The sequence below is a fragment of the Drosophila eugracilis genome, unplaced genomic scaffold (assembly GCF_018153835.1).
Source record: "Drosophila eugracilis isolate 14026-0451.02 unplaced genomic scaffold, ASM1815383v1 contig_135, whole genome shotgun sequence".
NCBI lineage: Eukaryota > Metazoa > Arthropoda > Insecta > Diptera > Drosophilidae > Drosophila > Drosophila eugracilis.
Window position 1 is genome coordinate 24858 of NW_024572150.1, and position 22677 is coordinate 47534.

The window sequence follows — 22677 nt, forward strand, 5'->3', positions numbered from 1 at the left end:
TACGAAGCATTCAGCAGGAAATTTGAAGTCCTGACTTATCTGAAAATGACCTCATGTCGTTATAACGCCAGAAAAATATTGGGCATCGCTGTAAGGAAGAGAAATATTTCGAACGAAAACGATCGGCAAACGGTTCTTATGGAAGAATGACGAAAATTCCATTGGAAATCACTAAATCACATCCATGGGAAATCATCTCAAAGCTGTCTTGAACCAGAAAAGAGGACATTCAAAATATTAGCACGAAATGCTGCACCAAATATGCATGGAAAATGCCTGAAAATGTTGTTGTTATTAAATTTTTTATTTTTATGATTAAGAAAATTGTTTTAGTTTAATAAACATGTTAATATTCCCAGTTAAAGAACTGCGTTCAAATTTTTTTGCTATCTTTTTAGTTTAGCCGGAATATCTACTCAAACTCTTTTTAGGTAACTGTACGAAATAAGCTGCGAGCCACTGTTGGTATATACATATGCAAGTATGTACAAATGTACAGTATGTCAAAAAACTGTTCAGTGCATTTTTTTACTATGCATTCAAACAATACTTTATATTTAATGTAATTTTTTTTTTTAAATATGCAGCAATTATATAAAATGTGCTTAATTTATAAGTGCAAAAAATAAATAAAACTTAGCAATGGGAGGAAATAAAAAATATAAACTTAAGCTTATAAAAATTTGACAAGTCAAGGAAAAAAGACAGTGCGTAAAGAGCGTCAAACTTGTGCAAGCTCTTATTAATTAATCACATTCTATATGATAGCTATATATTTATTAAAAAAAATGAACATTGAATATAAAGTGAGGTTTTTTGAACGCAAAGTAAAAAATTTTTTGGCATACTGTAGATTTTATGTAAGGTTCTCCTTGCCTTCGTGCTTACCTATGTACATATGTATGTATGTATGTATCTATCTTGATTTATAAACCAACATTCATAGCTGGTTAAAATGAACTGCTTCGGTTTTTTAATCAATGAATTAAATTGACTACGATTTAACATTTAATAAACTTAGTATTGTTCTCCCTATAGAATTCCTTGTATGTGGTGCATTGATTTATTTATTATTTATTTTTTTCTTCAGAGAAATGAAGAGTAAACTCCATTAAAAATATTGGAAAGGTTATTATGAGAAATGTATTTTATATTTACTGTACACTTGAAGACTTGAAGGCTTAAATAAATACAAATGTTATATGAGAGCTTTATTTACCATGTGCAAGTGTTTGCTTGCCATGCAGTATGTTTATTACTACCGTTTGGTGAGTTGTGCTTCATACTTATTTACATACATAAGTGTGTATGTATAAATTCACCCCTTAAAAACTGGCTCGCAACGGTACCGTAAAATGACTGTTCACATTCATTTTATAGGTTCGTAGGTGCTTCTTTCTACCTGTTGCAACTTAAAAATTAATATATAATATAAAACTTGTTTTGTATTTCTAAATATTAGGATAATAATTTTTATCCTAAGAAGAAGCAAAGCCTAGGAGACTAGTTTTGTAAACAAAGCTTTTGATTTTATTTTAATTATTGTTTTACGATAAAAGAATAATAGCCTAAGTCTATTTTAGAAGAAAATAAGACTTGAAGTCAGCAAACAAGATAATTATATATATGTACGTGTTTATAATTTTTTGAATTAATTGTTACGGAATTGTGAATTTTATTCCTTGTTTAAAATAGTAGCTTATTCATTTAAACGGATTAAGAAGGCAAAGTGTGGCCATTTTTCTTGCACCACCTAACTGTCGTGAAGATTATTATTAATTAGATATTCGATGTATACTAAAAAGCCTAATTGGAATTTAAAAATGCTGAAATCATCGGAATTTTGAAAATTCACAGTGTCATTGTAATATTTTCCAGGCATACATATACATACAGTGCACAATTTATTCGTACACCTGTGAGTATAAGAAAGACATTTTTCTACGCAAAAAATCACTGTATGTATACATATGTATATTGTGTACTTAAAAATGACAATTGCCCATTTTCTGACTATTTTAAAGCGCCTCTTAAAAATTTGGTATAGCTAAGCACTTTATGACTATTATAATCCTAAAATGAAGTAAGAAAGCAATTCGTGATGACATTTTGGTTTTATATATACATATGTACATATACATATGTACATGCATATTACTTAATTATAATTCTAGCTGTATACCAATATTGGATAGTTGTAAGAAATTATTTCTTATAAATTCTTATTGAAAAAACAAAAGGTTGTTAACAACCACGACTGATATCTTACATTTACGTATAGCTTTGATCATACAGAAACGTTTGGATACATAGAGAAATCTATTCAAACATATAAAAGCTACAAAAATAGTATGAAAACGTATTAGTGGTGTAATCTATAAAAAACTAGTTCGCATTTATTTAACTGCCCCTACTAAAAATTATTCAAATCAATATATGGGTGTACATATGGAAAACCAAAGTGAAAAAACTTTCATTTGGAAACATGGTTTTTTATTCGAATTACTCAAACCTCCCTCTTATTAATTCTCTTTTTTCTCTTTTTTATAGGCTTTGTTAATTTTAACTTATTAAAGATGTGAAATACTAACCTGGGCTTGCGTAAACAAAACTCTCCGTTTTCTTCTTTGTGTTAATGGAAACTGTAGCGGTTTTGTATCGCTTACGCTGCAAGCTGCTAGTCCAGACATATTCCCCATATGGCTCATTGTCCCGCTGGCTGACGAACTCATTAGCCTAGATACTGGAATATTGATTTTGTTATTTATTATCACACTTATTAATACAAATCTTATTTGAACTTAAAAATATTACTATGCAATATAACTAGTACTGTTGTAACCAGCTTTAGAATTACAATTTCTTGGCACAAAGGCTCATGTAAGGCTTTATATTTAAATATTCCAAGAATATGCACATTATTATATAGCTTTATAGGATTTATTGTTCCTGGGATAAATAGATTGTTGGCTTTAAAAGGTACGTGGCTTGCTTATAAAAGAACCTTTACCTGCTTTGGTCAACTTTTTCACATTTAATTCTCGAAATCTCGGAATTTATCAAAAATTGGATAGGAAACATTTCTTTCTTCTTGTAACATATTTTAGAGAAGTATTTATAATTTTGATATATATATATCTTGTATTGTATGACGACAAGCGATCGCGAAAGCGGTTTTCGATCAAAAGATCAATTTTTTCAAAAACAGCTGCTAGTACTAGAACAGCTGCTAGTACTAGAAATATACTATATTTTGGATTAAAAAAAATGGTCAAACGTACATACATATATACTCGTATATTTCCAAGATCAACATTAAGCAAACACATGGAGATACCTACCCCAATAATAACTTACATAATAGTTGAACGAAACAGAATATGAATGAAAGCTTTTTGTTACGAGTTTGGGGAAGAAGGTACTGCCTAAGAATAGCCACCGTTAAAAAATGTAATGAAACTGAACAATTTTTATTTAGCAGAGGAACTCCAACAGAAGAAATGTTGGTAAGGTGGAATAATAGGTAGACAATGATGCTGCTATTGATAAGTGACATAATATTCAATATTCTTCAGAATTGAATGTATCGTTACAGCGTTATTTTGCAGTTTTCGACTTCTTCAGCGTATAAATTGATCGTTGTTAACTAAAAAACATTAATACAAATTTTTTCGAAACACTTTTCGTGGGCAGATGTGTTTTTCTGACGTTAGTAAGTGCATGGCTACCTTGCAACATCTGTAAAATTTCTATGAAAACTTCTTAATAAATAAGATTAAATCTGTAAGCCTAAGCGTTAGTCTGAAAAAAGCATACAAAATGAAACGCCTTTTTACCTGGTATGTATATATTTATGTGAGCACTTCTATATACATTTATATTCCAATAAAAACAAAAACCTAATGCCGTAGGGTCATAAACTCAAAAATCAACATTCATCTTTCCATTTCTAAAGTAAACAATGACAACTAAATTCAAAATCATTTATTTTCTTTAAATTCTTACCTGAATTTAAAGTGTACAACCCTCCCATTCTCTAACAGTTATAAGAGGAAATTTTTAACACATCGTAATAGCGTTTACATTTATTATGTGACGTTTGTACCTTTAAAATTCGTTTTTGCAGGTATCTGAAAGCTATTATAAACGCCAATTAAACGAAGTTTTTGTCCATCTGCACATTTTAAGCATTAATTTTACAGAAGCATTTCTCTTGTTTACCTAATTGTTCCCAATATAATGGATCGGCAGTGGAGTAAACATAAAAAGCGCAATTAGCTTTCATACTGGACAATATTGTAATAATTCGTGTCTATTTTTGAACCGCTTTAAATCGATAGCTTTTAAGCTATCGGTTTTAGCACAGACGGCCTAATCGACTAATCAAAAAGTCGGAATCTTTTATTTTATCTATATTTCTTTTCCAAAACTTAGTAAACATTTTTAAATGATTTTATTATTTAAAATTTATATACTCGTATATAAATGAAATTCTGAATGGTTCTGGTATAGTCATCGTTAGTTTACATTAAATTGATAATTGGGTAGTTGAAGCACTTGACTAAAACGTTCCTTTTAATTTGCAAAGGCTTGCGGTATTGTGAATGTGTTTCAAGGACAAGTGAAATTTACAATTCAAAATCATTTAGAAAGTTGTATATTTTAGTTATTAGTTTAGTTGTTCCTGTATTATTGAGTTAGAACAGTTTTAACTTGAGGTCATAACAAACAAACAAAAAATAAAAAATAAATAAGGTAATAAGTAGGTTAGTTTGGTCAAAGTGATGTTTTTATAATATGATTCTTAACCGATCTAATGATTCAATGAATAACAAGAATATAATTGTTTTTAAGTAAACCAATGGAATTTGCTTTTAGCTTACTTGCAAATCTTGGATCATTCGCGGTTGATCCATACCACGATGCAGAGCTTCTCATATCAGTGTAATGACCAGCAAGAGATAGGTTATCGGTAGGTCCGCAGTAACTTTGAACACCTGGGCTATGATATAAAGATCCCATAGTATAGGGATTGGCCATAGTTGATGTATTTAAAGCTCCAGGGGAATTAATGCTGCTTCCACTGGAGTTGGATCTGGAATGTTATACTTATAAATTATTTATCGAATACTTATTCGATATTATCCATTAACTGGATACTGTTAAATACTCTTACGTGGAACCTATATCTTAAAAAAACTCGCTAGCGCCTAAAGAAAAACAGCGCTATAAAAATTTTGCCGTTATAGTATTACATATTTAAGGAAGATAGATTCGGTAAGTGGAATATGTGAACCCTTACAGATAAATTGGATATAAGCTTAATGACTTCAATACTTCAATTTTTAAAAATATTTTTTAAAAAATATATTTAATTAGTAAAAACAATGCGTGTTCACATAAAAGTATGAATTGACTTTTTAGATACCATTTAAAATATAACAAAACATACACATGAATTCATGTAAAGTGCCGCGACTATTTGTCACTCTGTTGATTTATAAGTAGGAAAACATTATGAGAAAATTATAGACGGTCATGGCTAAATCAATATATTATATCAATATATTTAAAACGCTTATTTCTGCTTGTTACATACTGTTTAACGCTGTACATTTCTACGGGTTTAACGGGGATATTCATCCTTTAGATATTTAAATGATATGAATTCCACCAGGTAAGAGTGCCAATGTGACTATTAATATACTCGTAAAAGCCAAAGAATAAAAATCTGTTCAGAAGCTCTGGTTAAGTTACACCAAGTTATTACCAATCGAAAGAAAAGTCTACACAAATTAATTAGTTTAGAAAATAGGTTGAATGTTAAGTAAAATGTTTAGAAAAAGAAAACTTTTTTGGGCTGGTAACGTTTTTTTTAATTCATTTGTTTTTTGTTTGAAAGCCGACGTCATCTTCTGTGTTTTAAGAACCTTTCTAAAATTACAATTTTTTTTTATTCTTCATTCTTATGTTTTTATAAAATTTTATTCATGAATGCCACAGATTTCAGGTTTTGGAAAAATTTACACCAAGTTTTAAAATAAACGTACAATGCACAGGTACGTCTGGATTATCCATGATTTATGTAGTTCGTACGAAAGATAATTATTGAGTAGAATGAGTTACTTTAGAATTTGTTGATTTTTTAACTAATAAGCTTGATAAAAAAATTCAATTTTGATCAAGAATTTATATAATATGTATATTTTTTAACTTTTGAATATTTATCATAAATGGTTAATAATTAAGCACCCAGATATGTGAGAAATATCTCCTCTATTGTTTTAAAAACTTTATATATAAATATATATAAAAAAATATATGATATATCTTACCAAGTTTATATATCATATATATATAAATATATAAAAAATATATAAGATATATATTTATATATATATGTTTTAAGACTATTCTAGTTTAGAAAGAAACAAAAGATTCTTTTGTCCAAAAAATACCATAGATATTTCGCCACAAATGTTAAGCTTTTAGTCCAGTTTTATTAAATTAAAATATGATATTATTTATTTACTTACCGAAAAGGAGAGGGGGGGTTTCCGTTCAGTTCCAGTTTGCGATACGATTCTTCAATTGGACTTAAGATATCGGTCACGCTGAACGGTGTTGAGTGATTACTATTAAATAAAGTACTTTGATGTTGACTATGCAGATTTTGAAGGTGGTGAATATTTGAAAGATTGTGGTGGTGATGTGCAACCGCTGTGGCGGCTGCTGTAGATACGGTGTTTTGTACCGATGATTCGTTCGTGTTTAATTTTCTAGAAGTATCCACTTGATGATGCTGGGAAATTGCGGTTGGTATCAATAAATCCCTTGAAGATAAACTCATAACCAAGGCCTAATTTAATGCCGTTATAAAATGTTGATCTTTATTATGTATTTTAAGTAGCAGCTCCGCGTGTTTACGAACAAACCATTTCAAGTCCATAGATAGAAATTAAAGCTAAAATCAACAGAAAATTAAACTTTTTCATTTATGCTCTGAGTTCAATAATGAAAAGTATTTTAATATATATATATATAGTCGAATGGAAGGTTAACCATTTTAAGGTAGTAATTTTGTCATCTTTAGAATATGCATGATAACCGCTCACGCGATCTTAGCGTTATCACTTTCTCATGTATTGTGGCCTTAACCATATAATGAAACCATCTTGAATTTTTTTTTAGCTTGTTAAATTTTCTTGGGTTTTCCAAAAACTTTACCGTTGATAATATATAAACATAATATTTCTTCAGCTTCAGCTTCTTCTTCTTCTTCAACTTTTTCATATCAAAACATTAAGGGTAAACTTAGGGTACTAGTTGGCGAATCATCACCACAGAATAAGAAACTTATTACTAAGAGTGCATTACATCTCAATTAACTTATATAAAGATAATGTGTTTTTTAACATACATCTAAATATTTATTATTATTAATTTTTTATACCCGTCACTCGCAGATTAAAAGGGTATGTTATATTCATTGAAAAGAAGGTAACAGTTAGAAGGGAGTGTTATCGACCCTACAATGTATAATCCTGATAAGTATAAATGGCCGAGTCGATTTAGCCCAGTTCGTCTGTACGTCCATCTGTTCGAATTAACGCTGAGATCTTAATAACTATTAGAGATACACAATTGAGATAAACAATGCAACGTAAGACTTCAGCGGCCAGTCACGCCCACATGAGTCCTCACATGGGCTTCTGGCCAATAAAATTATTTACTTTAACTTCTGATAGCTGTGGCGACACTTAAATATAGCGTTTCTTTATGCTTAAATTGTTGAAGAGTGTACAAAATTATTGTTGTAGCAATATACACACCCGTATCCGTGGATTAAAACGACATTAGGTTAAATTAAAAATTATTTAACAGAAAGAATGAACTGTTGCCGACTCTTTTAAGTATAAATATTCTCAATCAGTAGCTTGTCTGTATGAAAGCAGATTCTGAAGATGCATACGCCCAAGAAATGCAAAAACGCTGAGGTCTTGAGACTAAAAGAACCAACCTTATCCACTTGATTTAGTTTTGTAGGTGAACTTAAAAATATAATTGTTAAAGGTTTTTTCAGAATTTAGGAAATAAATGCAGCAGTTGGCGAAGTATATACCCTATACAAAAGATAAAAGAATGCTTCTTAACGCTGGGTCGATATTTGCAAAAGGATAAAGGCTTAAATAAAAAGTTAAAGCAAAGTTTTAAAAGAGTTTGGTCTCTTTAAAAATAAAAAAAATTCTTCTGCCAATGCCGAAACTATTACAAAATGTATGTTTCTACAAGTTTATATTACTATTTATTTATTTATAAATGGAACAAAGATCATTTTATAAACCCTTTAAACTGAATGAACTGAAATTAACTATTTTTTTTTTTGTCTTAATAAATATGTAGACTTGTGTAATTTAATTATTTTATTAAATAAACTTACGCTGTGTTGCGAAGTCCCTAAATTTCCGCAGATCTCAGCGGCCGATATCGACTTGCATTGTGATCAAGAATCTTATATTTAAAAATGTATATAATTATTTATTATTTTAACAGATGCAATTTACTATGTTTTCGTACGAGTAACACTTAAGTGCAAATTGGGAAAATGAATGTAATCTAACAAACTTTTAAAATAAACTTGAGCAGTGGTGATAAGCCCAAACGCTTGGCTGTCATGAGAACGGTTGGCAACCGGAAATGAACATATCGTCTAGCAATGTTATTCTAATATAAAATTCACTTTAAAATATCCAAAACTTGTCATTTTACTTGCTTTATAAATTTTAACGCATACAGTTTATAATAGACACAGTACGATTATAATTTAATTTGCATGCAGAGATGTATAACTTTATGTCTTTATTGTAGAAACAGAGGTTTATATATATGTAGAATCAACTAGTTATGTATACCTAATACAACAACAATAAATATCAAGTAAACTAAGTTTTAAAAGTTAAAAAATTGCACTGAGACAATTATTTGTTATTCCTTTTATATTTTTTTTAAATTTTATTTTACATTTGTTTTCAATTGATTACGAAACACAAAAATTTGCTTAGGGAAATAATAGAAATAATTCATATTTTTTATTAATGAAAAAAAAAAGTCGAAAACAATTCTTTAAAAAAAACCGACGTTTCCGGCAGTTCTCTTAGGGCTATTGTGAACATATTTCAAAATGTTGGGTATATTTTAAGCTATTAATAAAATAGTATAGAATGACAAGTATATAATAATAAATACATTATAAAGGCCTTAATGCGAAAACTAATAAATGATAAACTTTAATGTGTACATAATGTAATAAAGGGCCTCAATATGTTTGTAATTTACTGTTTACCCAATTCAATACTGTAAAACCTTTTTTCTTGTGTAAGATACTTTTAATTTATAATCTTTATCATAGAAATGATGCGAGTTAAATAGATCTTAAAAGTGTAACATTTTCTAATTATGAAAATTGTTATTGTAAAAATCATTAGTAGAGTTTAAAATATTCAGATTTGCATTTTAAATTTAAAAACACCACAAACTAACTTAATGTTGATAGTACATTAAATTTCACTCACTTAATTTTGTATAACAAATATACAAACAAATATGCAAAGGGTTATTAAATTGCAGAATGTATAGTATTTAACATCAAATGATTTAAGGTCCATTAAAGACAAAATATTTATTTCAAATTCACTTAGAATATGTTACATCTGTTTCTTGTTTCTTTTGCACAATATAAGTATGTATGTAAATTTCAACACATAAGTGTAAGCCCACGTCAGTGAATTTATTATGAATATCCACTCGACACGATTCCGTCAAATGAAATAAGAGGTCTGAACAGTACTGACGAGTACTCCTCAGATGGCTTCTGGATAGCCCTCGAATAAGTTTTTCCTATTAACGATGACTTTGTGCTGTGTTTGGTACTGGCTACATACTTAGTTCAACAAAACAAACATAAAATATTGCCTATTCACTTTTCTTTAGCCAGCCAATGCGAGCTCCGGAAATAAAGAGGGCTGATCCGAAAGCAAGCTCTCCGTTAGGTCTTTTCTGCTCGTTTTCGTCACTGATTCACGATGTTGGTTTCGTTTCATTCGCTCCCTATTTAGAGGAGAATTTAAATGAGACAGAAAGAGACGGCTATATCTTTTATTGTCGACGAATATTTAGGTACGTGATAAAATTTTAAGGCGAAACAGTGAGACAACCAATAGGAATGACTTTGGAATTCCAACCCCTGATGCAAACATTTCAGAAAGGCAGCAGATTCCTTTGAATGCCGCTTAATGTCGCGCCAGCAAGGTAAATTCCAGCTTAGCTTATATTTTCACACAATTTAACACTCAAAAAATATTTATTTTCATTTTGATAACATTATTTAAGAGGAAGATAACTGTTTTTTAGCTTAGGACTTATGTATAAACAAAATTTAACCTTTGAAAACTTTTTTAGTTTAAATTCAATGTTTTTTATGGTTTGTTTACCTCATATATAAACGATTTAAAAAAAAAATTAAAAAAAGTATTTACATGAACAAATTATTATCTTTGTTAATGAAAACGTTAGAAATTATCAACAGTTTTAATGATGTTCCTAGTTTGCGTATTAACGAAACTTAAATTTTTTATATTTTATATAATATTTATGTAAAAGTTAAAAAATGCTGCGCTATATGGAAAGAAATTGTTTGCAGGCTAAAATTTTGTTCTTTTTTTTGTTAAAATGTAAAAAATTTGATTTTTAAAAATGACCTCATATTAAAATCATTGCCAGATAAAGTTGAAAGATGGTATATGGTATAGTATATTCATTTTAAATATTTAATCATTTGTTGTTGGAGAGCCATTTAATTTTTTTACAACTATTATCATTACCTGGTTCTAAAGAAATGTACATATGTTGGGAATTATAATATAACTTTATTATAAAATATTATTTTAACACTAACCGATAAATGGGCTACTTGTGTAAAAAAACATGTTTTGTTTTAGCAAAAATGGTTGGATGGTTTTAAAATATATGAGATTTGAATTCTTTTTTATATCTAACTCAGTTATTTATTATAAAAAAAAACATATTTTGTGCCCACAAATAAATATTAGCAAGAACAAGGATTTATTGTTGCGACTATTATATGTCTGATATCATTATAACCAATTTCAAAATAATTGTGGTGTCAGCTAATGATACAATATACAAATTTTTTTTTATAAAACAATACATTAACTTTATGAACTGGAAATACTTATATGATTTCTATTTAACTTAACCAGGAGTAAATACATATGTAACTAATTTTCAATATTTAATTTTTATAAGTAGAAAAAAATTGTAATTTGAGCCAGTAAAGCTAGTAGAAAAACTAAACTAAACTAGAAAACTAAAAAACACACAGTATGTTGGTACTGTGCTTATTTATCATTATATATATATAACTATATATAGTAGTTTTCTTCTTTGGAAAATTCTGAAATATGAATATTACTTTTTACCTATATTCATGCCTATGTGAAATATTTTATGGTCTGCCGAGGTCTTAATAAAAATTACTCGAAGAGTAGAAATGTATAATGCACTCGTTGATATATATATTTTTTATCAGGACAAAAATTGAAATTTAACCTCGTCCGTCTCTTCATATAATCGTTGCGATCTCGGTAATCATAACATATACAGGTTAAGCATGAAGATTTTATATATAGCTTAGCAGAGCAAGTTTGTTTTAGCAACCCGTCCCACCCACAAGTCGTGTAAGAAAATAATACAAGAAATCATTCGAACTAGAAAGTTATGCTAAAGGGTTTATTTTCTAAAGTCCAGCTTTATTTTGTTTCATCATCTGGCAGCTTTAGGATCTCACATGGACAGTCTCCTCAGCCTTAATTAAAAACTACCAGCAAAATTATTAGTTAAATTAAATTGGTTAACAACGTTTAATTTTTAGCCAAGCAGGTTTTGTAAAAAGAAGCATCTAATTATACTTCAACTTTTTTATTAGTTGTGCAATCTGAGTATAATTTTGAACTTTATTATACCTATTACTCGTAGAGTAAAAGGGTATATTAGATTCGATGAAAAGTATGTAACAGGTAGAAGGAAGCGTTTCAGACCCTATAAAGTATATATGTTCTTGATCAGGATGAATAGCGAAGACGATTGAGCCATGTCCGTCCGTCTGTCCGTATGAACGCTGAGATCTCAGGAACTATAAGAGATACAAAGTTGAGATTAAACACGCAGCGCTAAAACGCTAGAAACTAAAATCGCTGAAATCTCACGAACTATTAGAGCTAGAAAGTTAAAATTCAGTATGTGTAATATTTAGATGCCAGCGCATTTTAGTGGTACTATTATCCGGCCACACCACACATACTCCCCAAAAGATTAAAAGACTATTTTCGCATTTTCTAGAAAATCTTAACTATAAGAGATAGAAAGTTCGGATTAAGCATGTAGGTTTTTATGATGGTGCAAATGCAAATAAATTTTTTCCCATCTAACCCACCCTAACGCCCACAAAACGCGAAAACCAAAAATGCTAAAGATCTTGGGACCTATAAGAGCTAGAAAGTTAGGCTTATAAACACGTATTTAAGTGATGCCACTACAACATGTCACGAATTTTCATCCGGCCACGCTGCCTTCGTTTGACCTTGTATAACTTATTTCTGTTAATATCTTCGTTCGATTTGCCAAAGATTTTTTAAATCGGAACATGAAGAAATTTAAGTTATAAGGCCTAACATGGGCAGAGAAGTCATTATCAGTTACTCAATATGTTTTCTTTGACAATAGGTGACGCCAGGTGTGAATTTCTACTAGCAAAATTAATATTTTAAAATTGTGTAAAATAATAACGTGTATCTTAATAGTATTAACGTAGATTAAGGTCCATGGTATAATAATGGGGAAAAATGAATCTTTTTTGTTAGGAGTTGACGGTAGGTGGTATTACGAAAACCATAAACTTTTATCCACCTTATTTAACGAGAGAGCGGGTTTTGCAACTGCAAAACGGTTTGCTGGCAGAAACAACGGTAACCTAAGGGTTCTTCGTACAATTGGTACACTTTCTCACATTGGTTATACCCTCACACATTGTTACGCACACTCAATGAGAAGTTTGTGGCTCATGAAAAATAAATACATATTTCCCGTGAGATTCATTTTAGTACTACAAACCTTTTATGTAGCTGAAATTGGAGGAAAGAATGAAACAATAAAGCTTTAGGCTTAAAGTGGTCTGATTACAAAAGAGACACCTAGATTTGACCAACGGGGTTTTCATGTACTTTCAAAAGTTCCGAATTATGAAATCCTTATATGTACATATGTATGTAGTTCAGAGTGGATAAGAGTTGCTTTTACTATAACAAACTATCCAATAGTATTTGTTATGTTGATTTTTTCTGTTATGTGTGAATCGATTAAGTTTGAATATCTAATGGTACCATCTCGCCTGGAATTCTAATCGACGTTTTCAAGTTTATTTAAACAAGGTTCACAAAGATAACAAAGATAACTTCATGACCTAGTAGCTAGAGGAGTTTGAAAATAAGTTTAAGAATTGTATTCCTTGTAACTCCTGTGCAGAGTTATTGCCCACGCTTATCAAAGTACAAATCTCGTTAAATTATATTTAAACAAGAGAAAACGCTAAAGTCGAGTGCCGCGACTATAAGATACCCGTTACTGTTTTACACAATTTTAAAATATTCATTTTGCTAGTAGAAATTCCCCAAGCGCCACATATTGTCGGATAAAGCATGTTGGGCAACTGATTGTGACGTCACTGCTCATGTGATGCCTTATAACCTTATTTTCTTCATAAATAGCGAAATAATGTTCCGATTTGAAAATCTTTCCTGAATGGATAGATATTAACAGAAATAAGTTACATAATACAAGTTCAAACGAAGATATTCATAATATTATTATAGACGCCACCATGCTTAGTTCGAACGTTCTACCATTTATAGTTACCGAGATATCAGGCTTTCTTGAAAATGCGAAAACCGTCTTTTGAGCTTGGTGGGCGTATGAGTGGGTATTGCCGGATAATAGTACCAGATACTGAAGTTCGACTTTCTAGCTCTAATAGTTCGCGAGATTTCAGCGATTTTAGCTTTCCGTGATTTGTGGGCGTTAGAGTGGGCGTGGCAGGATGTTGTAATAAACTTGCGCTGTCCCGGTACCTCAAAAATCTTCATCCTTAATCTCAACTTTGTATCTGTTATAGTTCCTGAGATTTCAGCGTTCATACGGACGGACGGACGGACGGACGGACGGACAGATGGACATGGCTCAATCGACTTCGCTATTGATCCTGATCAAGAATATATACACTTTATAGGGTCGCAAACGCTTCCTTCTATCTGTTATATACTTTTCAACGAATCTAGTATACCATTTTACTCTATGAGTAACGGGTATAAAAAAACACGTGAACCCGTTAGTGCAGAAAACTTGTAAGATAGGAAAGCGAAACGAGGAGGTAAGATGGTATACTCTTTAAAGGGTTTTAATGCCTGAATAATAATAATAATAAGAAAAAATCATATGGAGAAGAAGAACTATCGTCCTATTGGACTGTTCATTTATTACACAATCGTTAATTATGTTTCATTATTGGTGAGAATGTTGACATTTCAACAGAGTTCGAAAAGCTAAAAAAAAATTTTTTTTTTTGGTACGGCTTTTGCGTTCTTTCTCTTCAATCTCATCTAACAAGCGGCTTAAATAAAGTAACGATTCAAAGGAATCACAAGAAGCAGAAACGCCGCAGCGAAATACCCGAGAGCTCTCAATTTTCGCACAGCACAGAATATTAATTTCTGCTATTACAATAATTATAGCTCTGAATTTTTCGTAGCTCGGAGCAGAGCAGAGCAGCCAGTTTTCCTTTTCTATTACGGCTCCGCTCCCGCTCTCGAAAAAAGTGAGAGCGGTATCAATAGCAGTGCAATATTTCTATGCATCTCGCTGCTACGGAGTAGTAAGCAAACTCATTGATTGAACCCAGAATCATTGACTCAAACCCAGAGTATTTATAATATATTCGGGCAATTGTTTAAGAGGTCTCGAATACTCGAAATGATTTAAGTTGTGTTTTGGATGTTGGCTATTTCCTGCATAACTAATAAAGAGTCTGTGCATATGCATATTTTGCTTGTGAAATGAACACCGATTTCTATGGCGTCATGCAATTGCTTTCGTTGTAAATACTGAAAAGTACTGGAAATAACCATTTTCAGGATTTCTGTTTCAGTGGTTATGGAGAAGCCGATAACTTCTTGAGATAGAGATATGTAAAGGTGTAATTCCTGAACTCTTGTTTTATTTTTAACAACTCTCAGAAGCACGTCTTTTGGTGTGTTTGTTTTGATAAATCTTGAAAATTAGTCGAATTATACTCTTGTTCAGGGTTGATGATTTAAATGTGTTTTTCTTCTTTTTCTTGTTTATATTGTTAACTAACAACACAGTTGATTGATGTTGATTTGTGAATACCGAAAAATTGTTTGATTTTGTTCCATATAGAGGAATTATTATATGTCATGTTTAATGTTTCATGTTTAATTTCTTAATAATGAAAAATGAAATAATGGAAAGGTGTTAAAGAAAAGCCGAGAAGTTTTATTTTTTATGTGTTTTATTTCAGCAGGGATGAAACTGGGTTGCGAGGAAGATAACAACCGAATAGTGAATACATGCATAATAGATAATTCAGCATTCACATTGTTGTTGTCAGGGATGGTGACCAAATGGTGGTAAAACCTTTTACTCATAGAGTAAAAGGGTATACTATATTCGTTGAAAAGTATGTAACAGGTAGAAGGAAGCGTTTTTAACCCTATAAAGTATATATCTTCGTGATCAGGATTAATACACACAAGCTGTTCTGAAGCTAAGTCGCTTGAGCCATGTCGGTCTGTCCGTCTGTCCGTCCGTCCATCCGCCTGTCCGTATGAAGGCTGAGATCTCATGAACTACAAGAGATACAAAAATGAGATTCAGCATGAAGATCCTTGAGGTCTCTCACAGCGCAAGTTCAGAATCCTGCCACGCCCTTTATAACGCCCACAAGCCACGGAAAACTAAAATCGCTGAGATCTCAGGAACTATTAAAGCTAGAAAGTTAAAATTAAGTATGAATAATCTTGTGAATACACCGGATCTAATGGTGGTAGCATTATCTATCACTATAAGTGATAGAAAGTTTAGAATAAACATGTAGGTTATTATGATACCTTAAATGCGAAGTGTTTTTTTCTATCTTGCCACGCCCACAAACCCGGAAAGCCAGAAATGCAAAAATCTCGGGAACTATAAGAGCTATAAATTATTGCTTAAGAATACGTATATTTGAGATACCACTGCAACTCGACATGAGTTTTAATCCGGCCACGCCCACATCAACGCCAAAAACCGCGGAAAATTTTGGCGTCCATAATATTATTATGAATGTCTTGGTTTGACCTTGTTTAACCTTTTTTTGTCAAAATCTATCGACTTTGGCGTTCCTTCTTGTTATACCCGTTACTCGTAGAGTAAAAGGGTATACTAGATTCGTTGAAAAGTATGTAACAGATAGAAGGAAGCGTTTCCGACCCTATAAAGTATATATTCTTGATCAGGATCAATAGCGTAGACAATTGAGCCACGTCCGTCTGTCCGTCCGTCCGTCCGTCTGTCCGTCCGTCCGTCCGTCCGTCCGTTCTTCCGTATGAACGCTGAGATATCAGGAACTATAAGAGATACAAAGTTGAGATTAACCATGAAGATTCTTGAGATCCCGGGACAGCGTTTACAGCATCCTGCCACGCCCACTCTAACGCCCACAAATCGCAAAAAATTATAATTGCTGAAATCTCAGGAACTGTTGGAGCTAGAAAGTTGAAATTCGGAACGTAGAATCTTTAGATGCCAGCGCATCTTAAAGTGGTTTTACTATCCGGCCACACCCACCCATACGCCCAGAAGGCTCAAAAGACGGCTTAGACGGTTAGGCTTGTAGGTTTTTATGATGCTCCCAATGCGAATTGTTTTTTTCCGATCAAGCCACGCCCACTCTAACGCCCACAAAACCCGAAAAACCAAAAATGCAAAAATCTCAAAAACTATAAGAGCTACATAATTTTGCTTAGGAACACGTATTAAAGATATGCCTCTGCAACTTGCGACGAAGTTGCATCCGGCCTACTCTAACGCCCACAAACCGCGGAAAACTGTGGCGTCTGTAATATTATTATGAATGGCTTCGTTTGACCTTGTATAACTTATTTCTGTTAATATCTATCGATTTACCAAAGATTTTTCAAATCGGAACATTATTTTGCTATTTATGAAGAAATTAAGGTTATAAGGCCTCACGTGGGCAGTGACGTCACTATAAGCATACTCAACATACTTCCTCAGACAATAGGTGGCGCCTTGTGAATTTCCACTAGCAAAATAATATTTTAAAATTTTTTAAAACAGTAACGGGTATCTTATGGTCGCGGTACTCGACTATAGCGTTTCCTCTTGTTTTATTCTCGACTCACGCGCACGCATCGCTTCGCTCGGCACGCTTGCCTTCAATGAGAAAGGCGTACGTTTTCAATGTAATAACGTACGGTGGTAAGCCTGGCAAATCCAGATTTTACTTGTATAGTTGACAACTTCGACTCGATTCATCACTGTATCGATGGATTTATGTGTTGTCATTTTGCGAGGTATTCAATTAGAATATTTATGCTGATGGTGTTGAAATCTATGTTTTTGGCCGCCAATATAGCACGCGTACTGAGCCAATGTTGATTTTTGAAATTCTGTTCAATGTTTGAAAAATTTTTAGCAGCAGTTCGTATAAGCTTTCTGAGATCTTATAAAAGTTTGTTGGCAAGGTGATAGATTCGTAGATTCGTCAAATTGCATTCGCCCATTTCCAATATCTATTAATTGTTTTGTAAATATTTCAGACAATCCATCATAGTAGTTGAACACGCATGTTGGATTTGAAAGTCAATTTTTGAAACATGCATTGTTTGTCGAAAATCAAAAATTAATGTTTCACCGAAAATCTGTGCGTTTCATCTTATATCTCGCAGTGTACGATCAAGTGCATCCAATGCTTTCTTGCGTGACATTGTGCACTCGTCCCTTATAATAATTTGACACTTTTCGAGAACATTTGTAAATTCAATGGTATCTTTAATGCTAAATTCGCTGTTTGTCCACCTTCCAAAAGAATTAGCGCAATTCCAGATTGATACAATGGCCAGTGCAATATTATTTTGTAATCGTATGGTTGACAAAATTAACGATAGAAGAAAAGTCTGGCCATCTATGAAAAACAGTGTTCTGTGATGCTGCGGTGGCTATGTCGAGTGGCCGGATTTCTGCGCCCTGTTTAAGACGACGATTGACAGAGCTCAGGTGGCTCATTTCTGCGGGAGTCCGCCTTGGAGTCTGTGAGAGCGTTGGAGATTCCTGATGCGAATTATGATGTTGTCCTTGATCTTTTGCGCAACCGTTTCAATAACTGACGATTAATATTCCAGGCTCACATCAACGAGATTCTGCACTGCATGTACGGCATGTATGCGTAAATTCTGGCCTATCCACGTATTCAGTGTGTACATTAAGGAAGTTGTCTCACATTGCAGAGCGTCAACCTGGTCTGAACATACATGTCTCTAACAGGAAGGTTCCTGTCAATGTGGTTCTGGCAGATCCAAACTTCCACAGAGGGCAGCATGTGGGTTTGCTGTTTGGAGCCACCCTATTTTTATACCCGTTACTCGTAGAGTAAAAGGGTATACTAGATTCGTTGAAAAGTATGTAACAGTTAGAAGGAAGCGTTTCCAACTCTTTAAAGTGTATATATTCTTGATCAGGATCAATAGCGGAGTCGATTGAGCCCTGTTCGTATAAACGTGAGATCTCAGGAACTAAAAGAGGTACAAAGTTGAGATTAAGCATGAAGATTCTTTAGGTCCATCTCAAACTTGCAGCGCAAGTTTATTTCAGCATCCAGCAACGCCTACTCTAACGCCCAGAAATCGTGAAAACTGAAACTCGCTGAAAATTCAGGAACTATTAGAGCTAGAAAGTTGAAATTCAGTATGTATTCAATATGTATTATCCGGCCACACCCACCCAAGCTCGAAAGACGGTTGTCGCATTTTGTAGAAAAGCTGATATCTCAGTAACTATAAGTTACTCCCAATGCGAATTGTTCTTTTCCCATCTAGCCACGCTCACCTTCACGCCCACAAAACCCGGAAAACCAAAAAAGTTGTGTTAAAAAGTACGTGTTTAAGAGGGTTCACTGCATCTTGCAACAAGTTTTCACTTGGCCTCTCCCACTCTGACGCCCACAAACCTTAAAAAACTGTGCCGTCCATAATATTACAGTGTATGTCTTCGTTTGACCTTGTATAACATATTTTAGTCAAAGTCTCACATGGGGAGGGACGTCACTATTAGTTATTCAACATCGTTTCTCTGACAATATGTGGCGCTTTGTGTAAGAAAGTAACGGGTATCTTATAGTCGCGGCACTCGACTATAGCGTTTCTTCTTGTTTGATCTGCTTTCAGCTAGGCAAATCAAACTAGGAGACCTGAGGCCTGAGCATCGAGGAGCAGATCACCATGGACACGGTAAGCCGCGAGACGACCAATAGGAAAACATATTCGAGCGTCTGTGGGAGGAGAACGAGGAGCTGAAGAGCCGTCTGGATAAGAAAACCAAGGAGGTCAGCACTACTTGGGGAAATGCCCGCTTGTAAGAGTCGCGTTTGAGGTGAGCAAATTCAATCTGGCCAATACCGATCGGAAGAAGATTACTGATGAACTGGACGATATGACCAAGGAGTTGGATCGTGTGCGCAAGCAGTTCGAGGTCACGTGCAAGGAGACACTGTCGCGCGTTAACTTGGAAAATAACATTCAAAGCCTGAGTGACCAGCTGTCAATCAAGGATCAGATCCACTCACAGGAGACCAATGAGTCTCACCGCATCCGCCTATGAGTATAACGCCAAGTTGCAGCTCTCAATGACCGAGAAGGAGCTTATTCGACAGCGCGAAGAGAAGACCCATCAACTGGAGGAATACAAGGTCCTCATGGACATCAAAGTTTCACTGGATTTGGAAATCACTGCAAACGTCAAGCTGCTGGTCGGCGAGGAGGCCACGGTACAGCCCTTCAGCCAATCACTTTCTCTGGCGATATGAGTCGCAAGCGTGCTGTGGTCGATGAATCTGAAGATCGCAGCATCTCGGACTACTATGTATCAGTCAGTGCCACAGGCAACGTGGAGAACAAGGGGATTGATCCCAAGGGTAAGTTCGTGAAGCTGTACAATGAGCGTGCCGATGAGGCCATTGGAGGCTGGCAGCTGCAGCATTTGATCAAGGAGGCAGGTCTTTCGATCATCTACAAGTACCACCGTTCTGTTAAATCTGAACCGCGTTGCCTCACTAAAGACGGCTGTTGGAACGAAAGGGCGTGCCTAATCAATCTTGCGTCCCCAAGGACTCTGTTGAAGGGCCAGCCTTGAACAAACAGCAAAAGACAAAGACGGATAGGCAGCGGCGGGTCTCTTCGAGACTGTCGACATGTATTCAAATCTTAGCCTAATACATAAATTTGAAATTAATTTTTTTTCAGGGTGGGGAGATCTCTTCGCAAGAGTCGTGAGTGGCTAGTGTTCCATGTTAGAGATCGCGAAAGCCTATTTGGACAAGGCTGCAGCTTGATCGTATATTTTGCTTTTACATTTTCAATTTCATCCTTAACAGACCCCACACTCAAATCTCTGTGCATGTTTTTAATCCGTATGTACTACGGTGCCTCAGTTAAAGTTCTCAGTACTTTTGATTGTGCTCGTTGTATTACTTCTAGGTTACTAACGCATGCGTTTCCCCATAGTTCGGAGCCACATTTCCAAATTGGCTTTGAAATTTCATTATATAGAAGTACCTCTGCTTCAATTGGATGGTGTTCGGAGAGAATCTTTACATCGTACTGCGAAACTTCTATGCACAAGATATGACTCCAGTATTTTTTGGGTGTTCTGTGGAAGCAAGGTTTCAATTTTATAAATTAAGTCGTCCAGCCAGAAGCGGTCGAAGGCCTGGGCGACATCCAGAAAGACGGCGGAACAATACTCTCGACCTCCAAATCTATTTCGTATCTCGGTTATTCGATTCACTTGTTCAATGGTTCCGTGTTTCTCGCGAAATCCAAATTGGTGGCTTAGAATGGCATTATGGGACAGTGTGCTTTATTCGACTGAGGAGCAGCTTTTCAAATATCTTTGACAGGCAGGCAGGAGACTAATTGGCCTATATGATGAAGGCTCAGGCTTGTCCTTTCCAGCTTTGTAAATCATAGTGATGACAGACTTTTTCCATTGTTGCGGATATTAGCCCAATTTCATCATGCTGTTGAATATCGTGGTGAGATGATTTACTGCACAGTTGGGCAATTCTATAATCATTTTAGGGGAGATTAAATCGTGTCTTGGGTCTCTGAAAATATGTTTGTTGGGAGGACAAAGCTATTTATTGATGGGAGTGGATTGAAAACGTTTTCTAGATGTGCGGCGAATACATTTGCACTCTCTTCATTGCTGCGAGCCCATTCTCTGACATTAGATCTTCAACTGAGCTGTCTATCTCTTTTTTTTGTAAATGTTTGGGAAGCCATCAATATGGGTACTTACATACTATCTGTATTGAAGCCAATCTGTATTACGGGAGGTTAGAGCATGTATGCATTCTGACACCTGTGGATGGTCGTTAAGATGAAGTGATCCGATGAAGTGATCTTGTGACGGCAAAATCGATCAAGTCAGGCTTCTTATTACGATCTGTTGGCCAATATGTAGGCTTCACAGGAGAGATAAGACCAAGCTTGATTCTTGGTGTAATTTTAGCCTTGTACAGCTGTCTTCCTTTAGGGTTGGTGAGTCGAGAGCCGCAGTGGGTGTGTATTTTGCGTTGTAATCACCAGCCGCTAGAAATCGGTCACTTAATAGGTCAAAGAGGTGTAGAAATGTAGAAATGGGAAGTATACAGTTGAGAGGTTTAAGATACCGCTTCTGGTATCGATGTGTATTGATGTAGCTTGCATACAGGCTGTTGCAATAATGGCAACTTATAGTGGCTGATGCGTTTCTTGATCAGTATGTCAGTACTGCCATGAGCCGTGCCATCAGGATGGATTGTCTTATAAAATGTATATTCATTAAGTTGAAAATAGTTTTTGTTTGTTAGGTGTGTCTCCGATATAAGCATGGCGTCAATGTCATAATGATCTAGGAACTGCGAGAGCTCGAATTCGTGTTGTGAGAGGCCATTCGCATTTCAGAAACATATTTTTGAGGAAATCATCTTTGCAGAATTTTATTTTATTAATAGATCTAAAGGAGATTTTGGCAGCGCGTAAGTTCCTGTAGCGTTTGCTGTATTGCTGCCATTGTGTTGGTAATAGCTGACAGCATTGCCTCTAGGCCGTTAGGCTATCGTGTGTTTGCAGTTATATGTTGGCCAGAAGTTTCTGGACTCTGGTTCTATGTTGGTTGCCGCAATGAATCAGCAGTGGTTTGCTGACCTGCCAGCTTAGATGCGGAGGCGTAGGTCCAGTTGATATATCTTAACGTCAGGACAAAAAGAAC

The 22677-nt window shown here is 34.1% G+C and overlaps 1 protein-coding gene across 1 annotated transcript in view; it reads right to left on the reverse strand.

Annotated features, from left to right (window-relative positions):
• Nucleotides 1–9861, reverse strand: part of LOC108113663 (homeobox protein Nkx-2.4) — a 30448-nt gene extending 20587 nt beyond the window's left edge. The window contains exons 1-4 of the mRNA XM_017224339.2: nucleotides 9573–9861; nucleotides 6537–6964; nucleotides 4884–5095; nucleotides 2592–2743 (exon numbers count right to left, since the gene is read on the reverse strand). Of these exons, the coding sequence (XP_017079828.1) occupies nucleotides 2592–2743; nucleotides 4884–5095; nucleotides 6537–6850 (678 nt within the window). The 5' untranslated portion in view covers nucleotides 6851–6964; nucleotides 9573–9861. The remainder of the gene's footprint in view (nucleotides 1–2591; nucleotides 2744–4883; nucleotides 5096–6536; nucleotides 6965–9572) is intronic.
• Between the last annotated feature and the right edge of the window lie 12816 nt (nucleotides 9862–22677).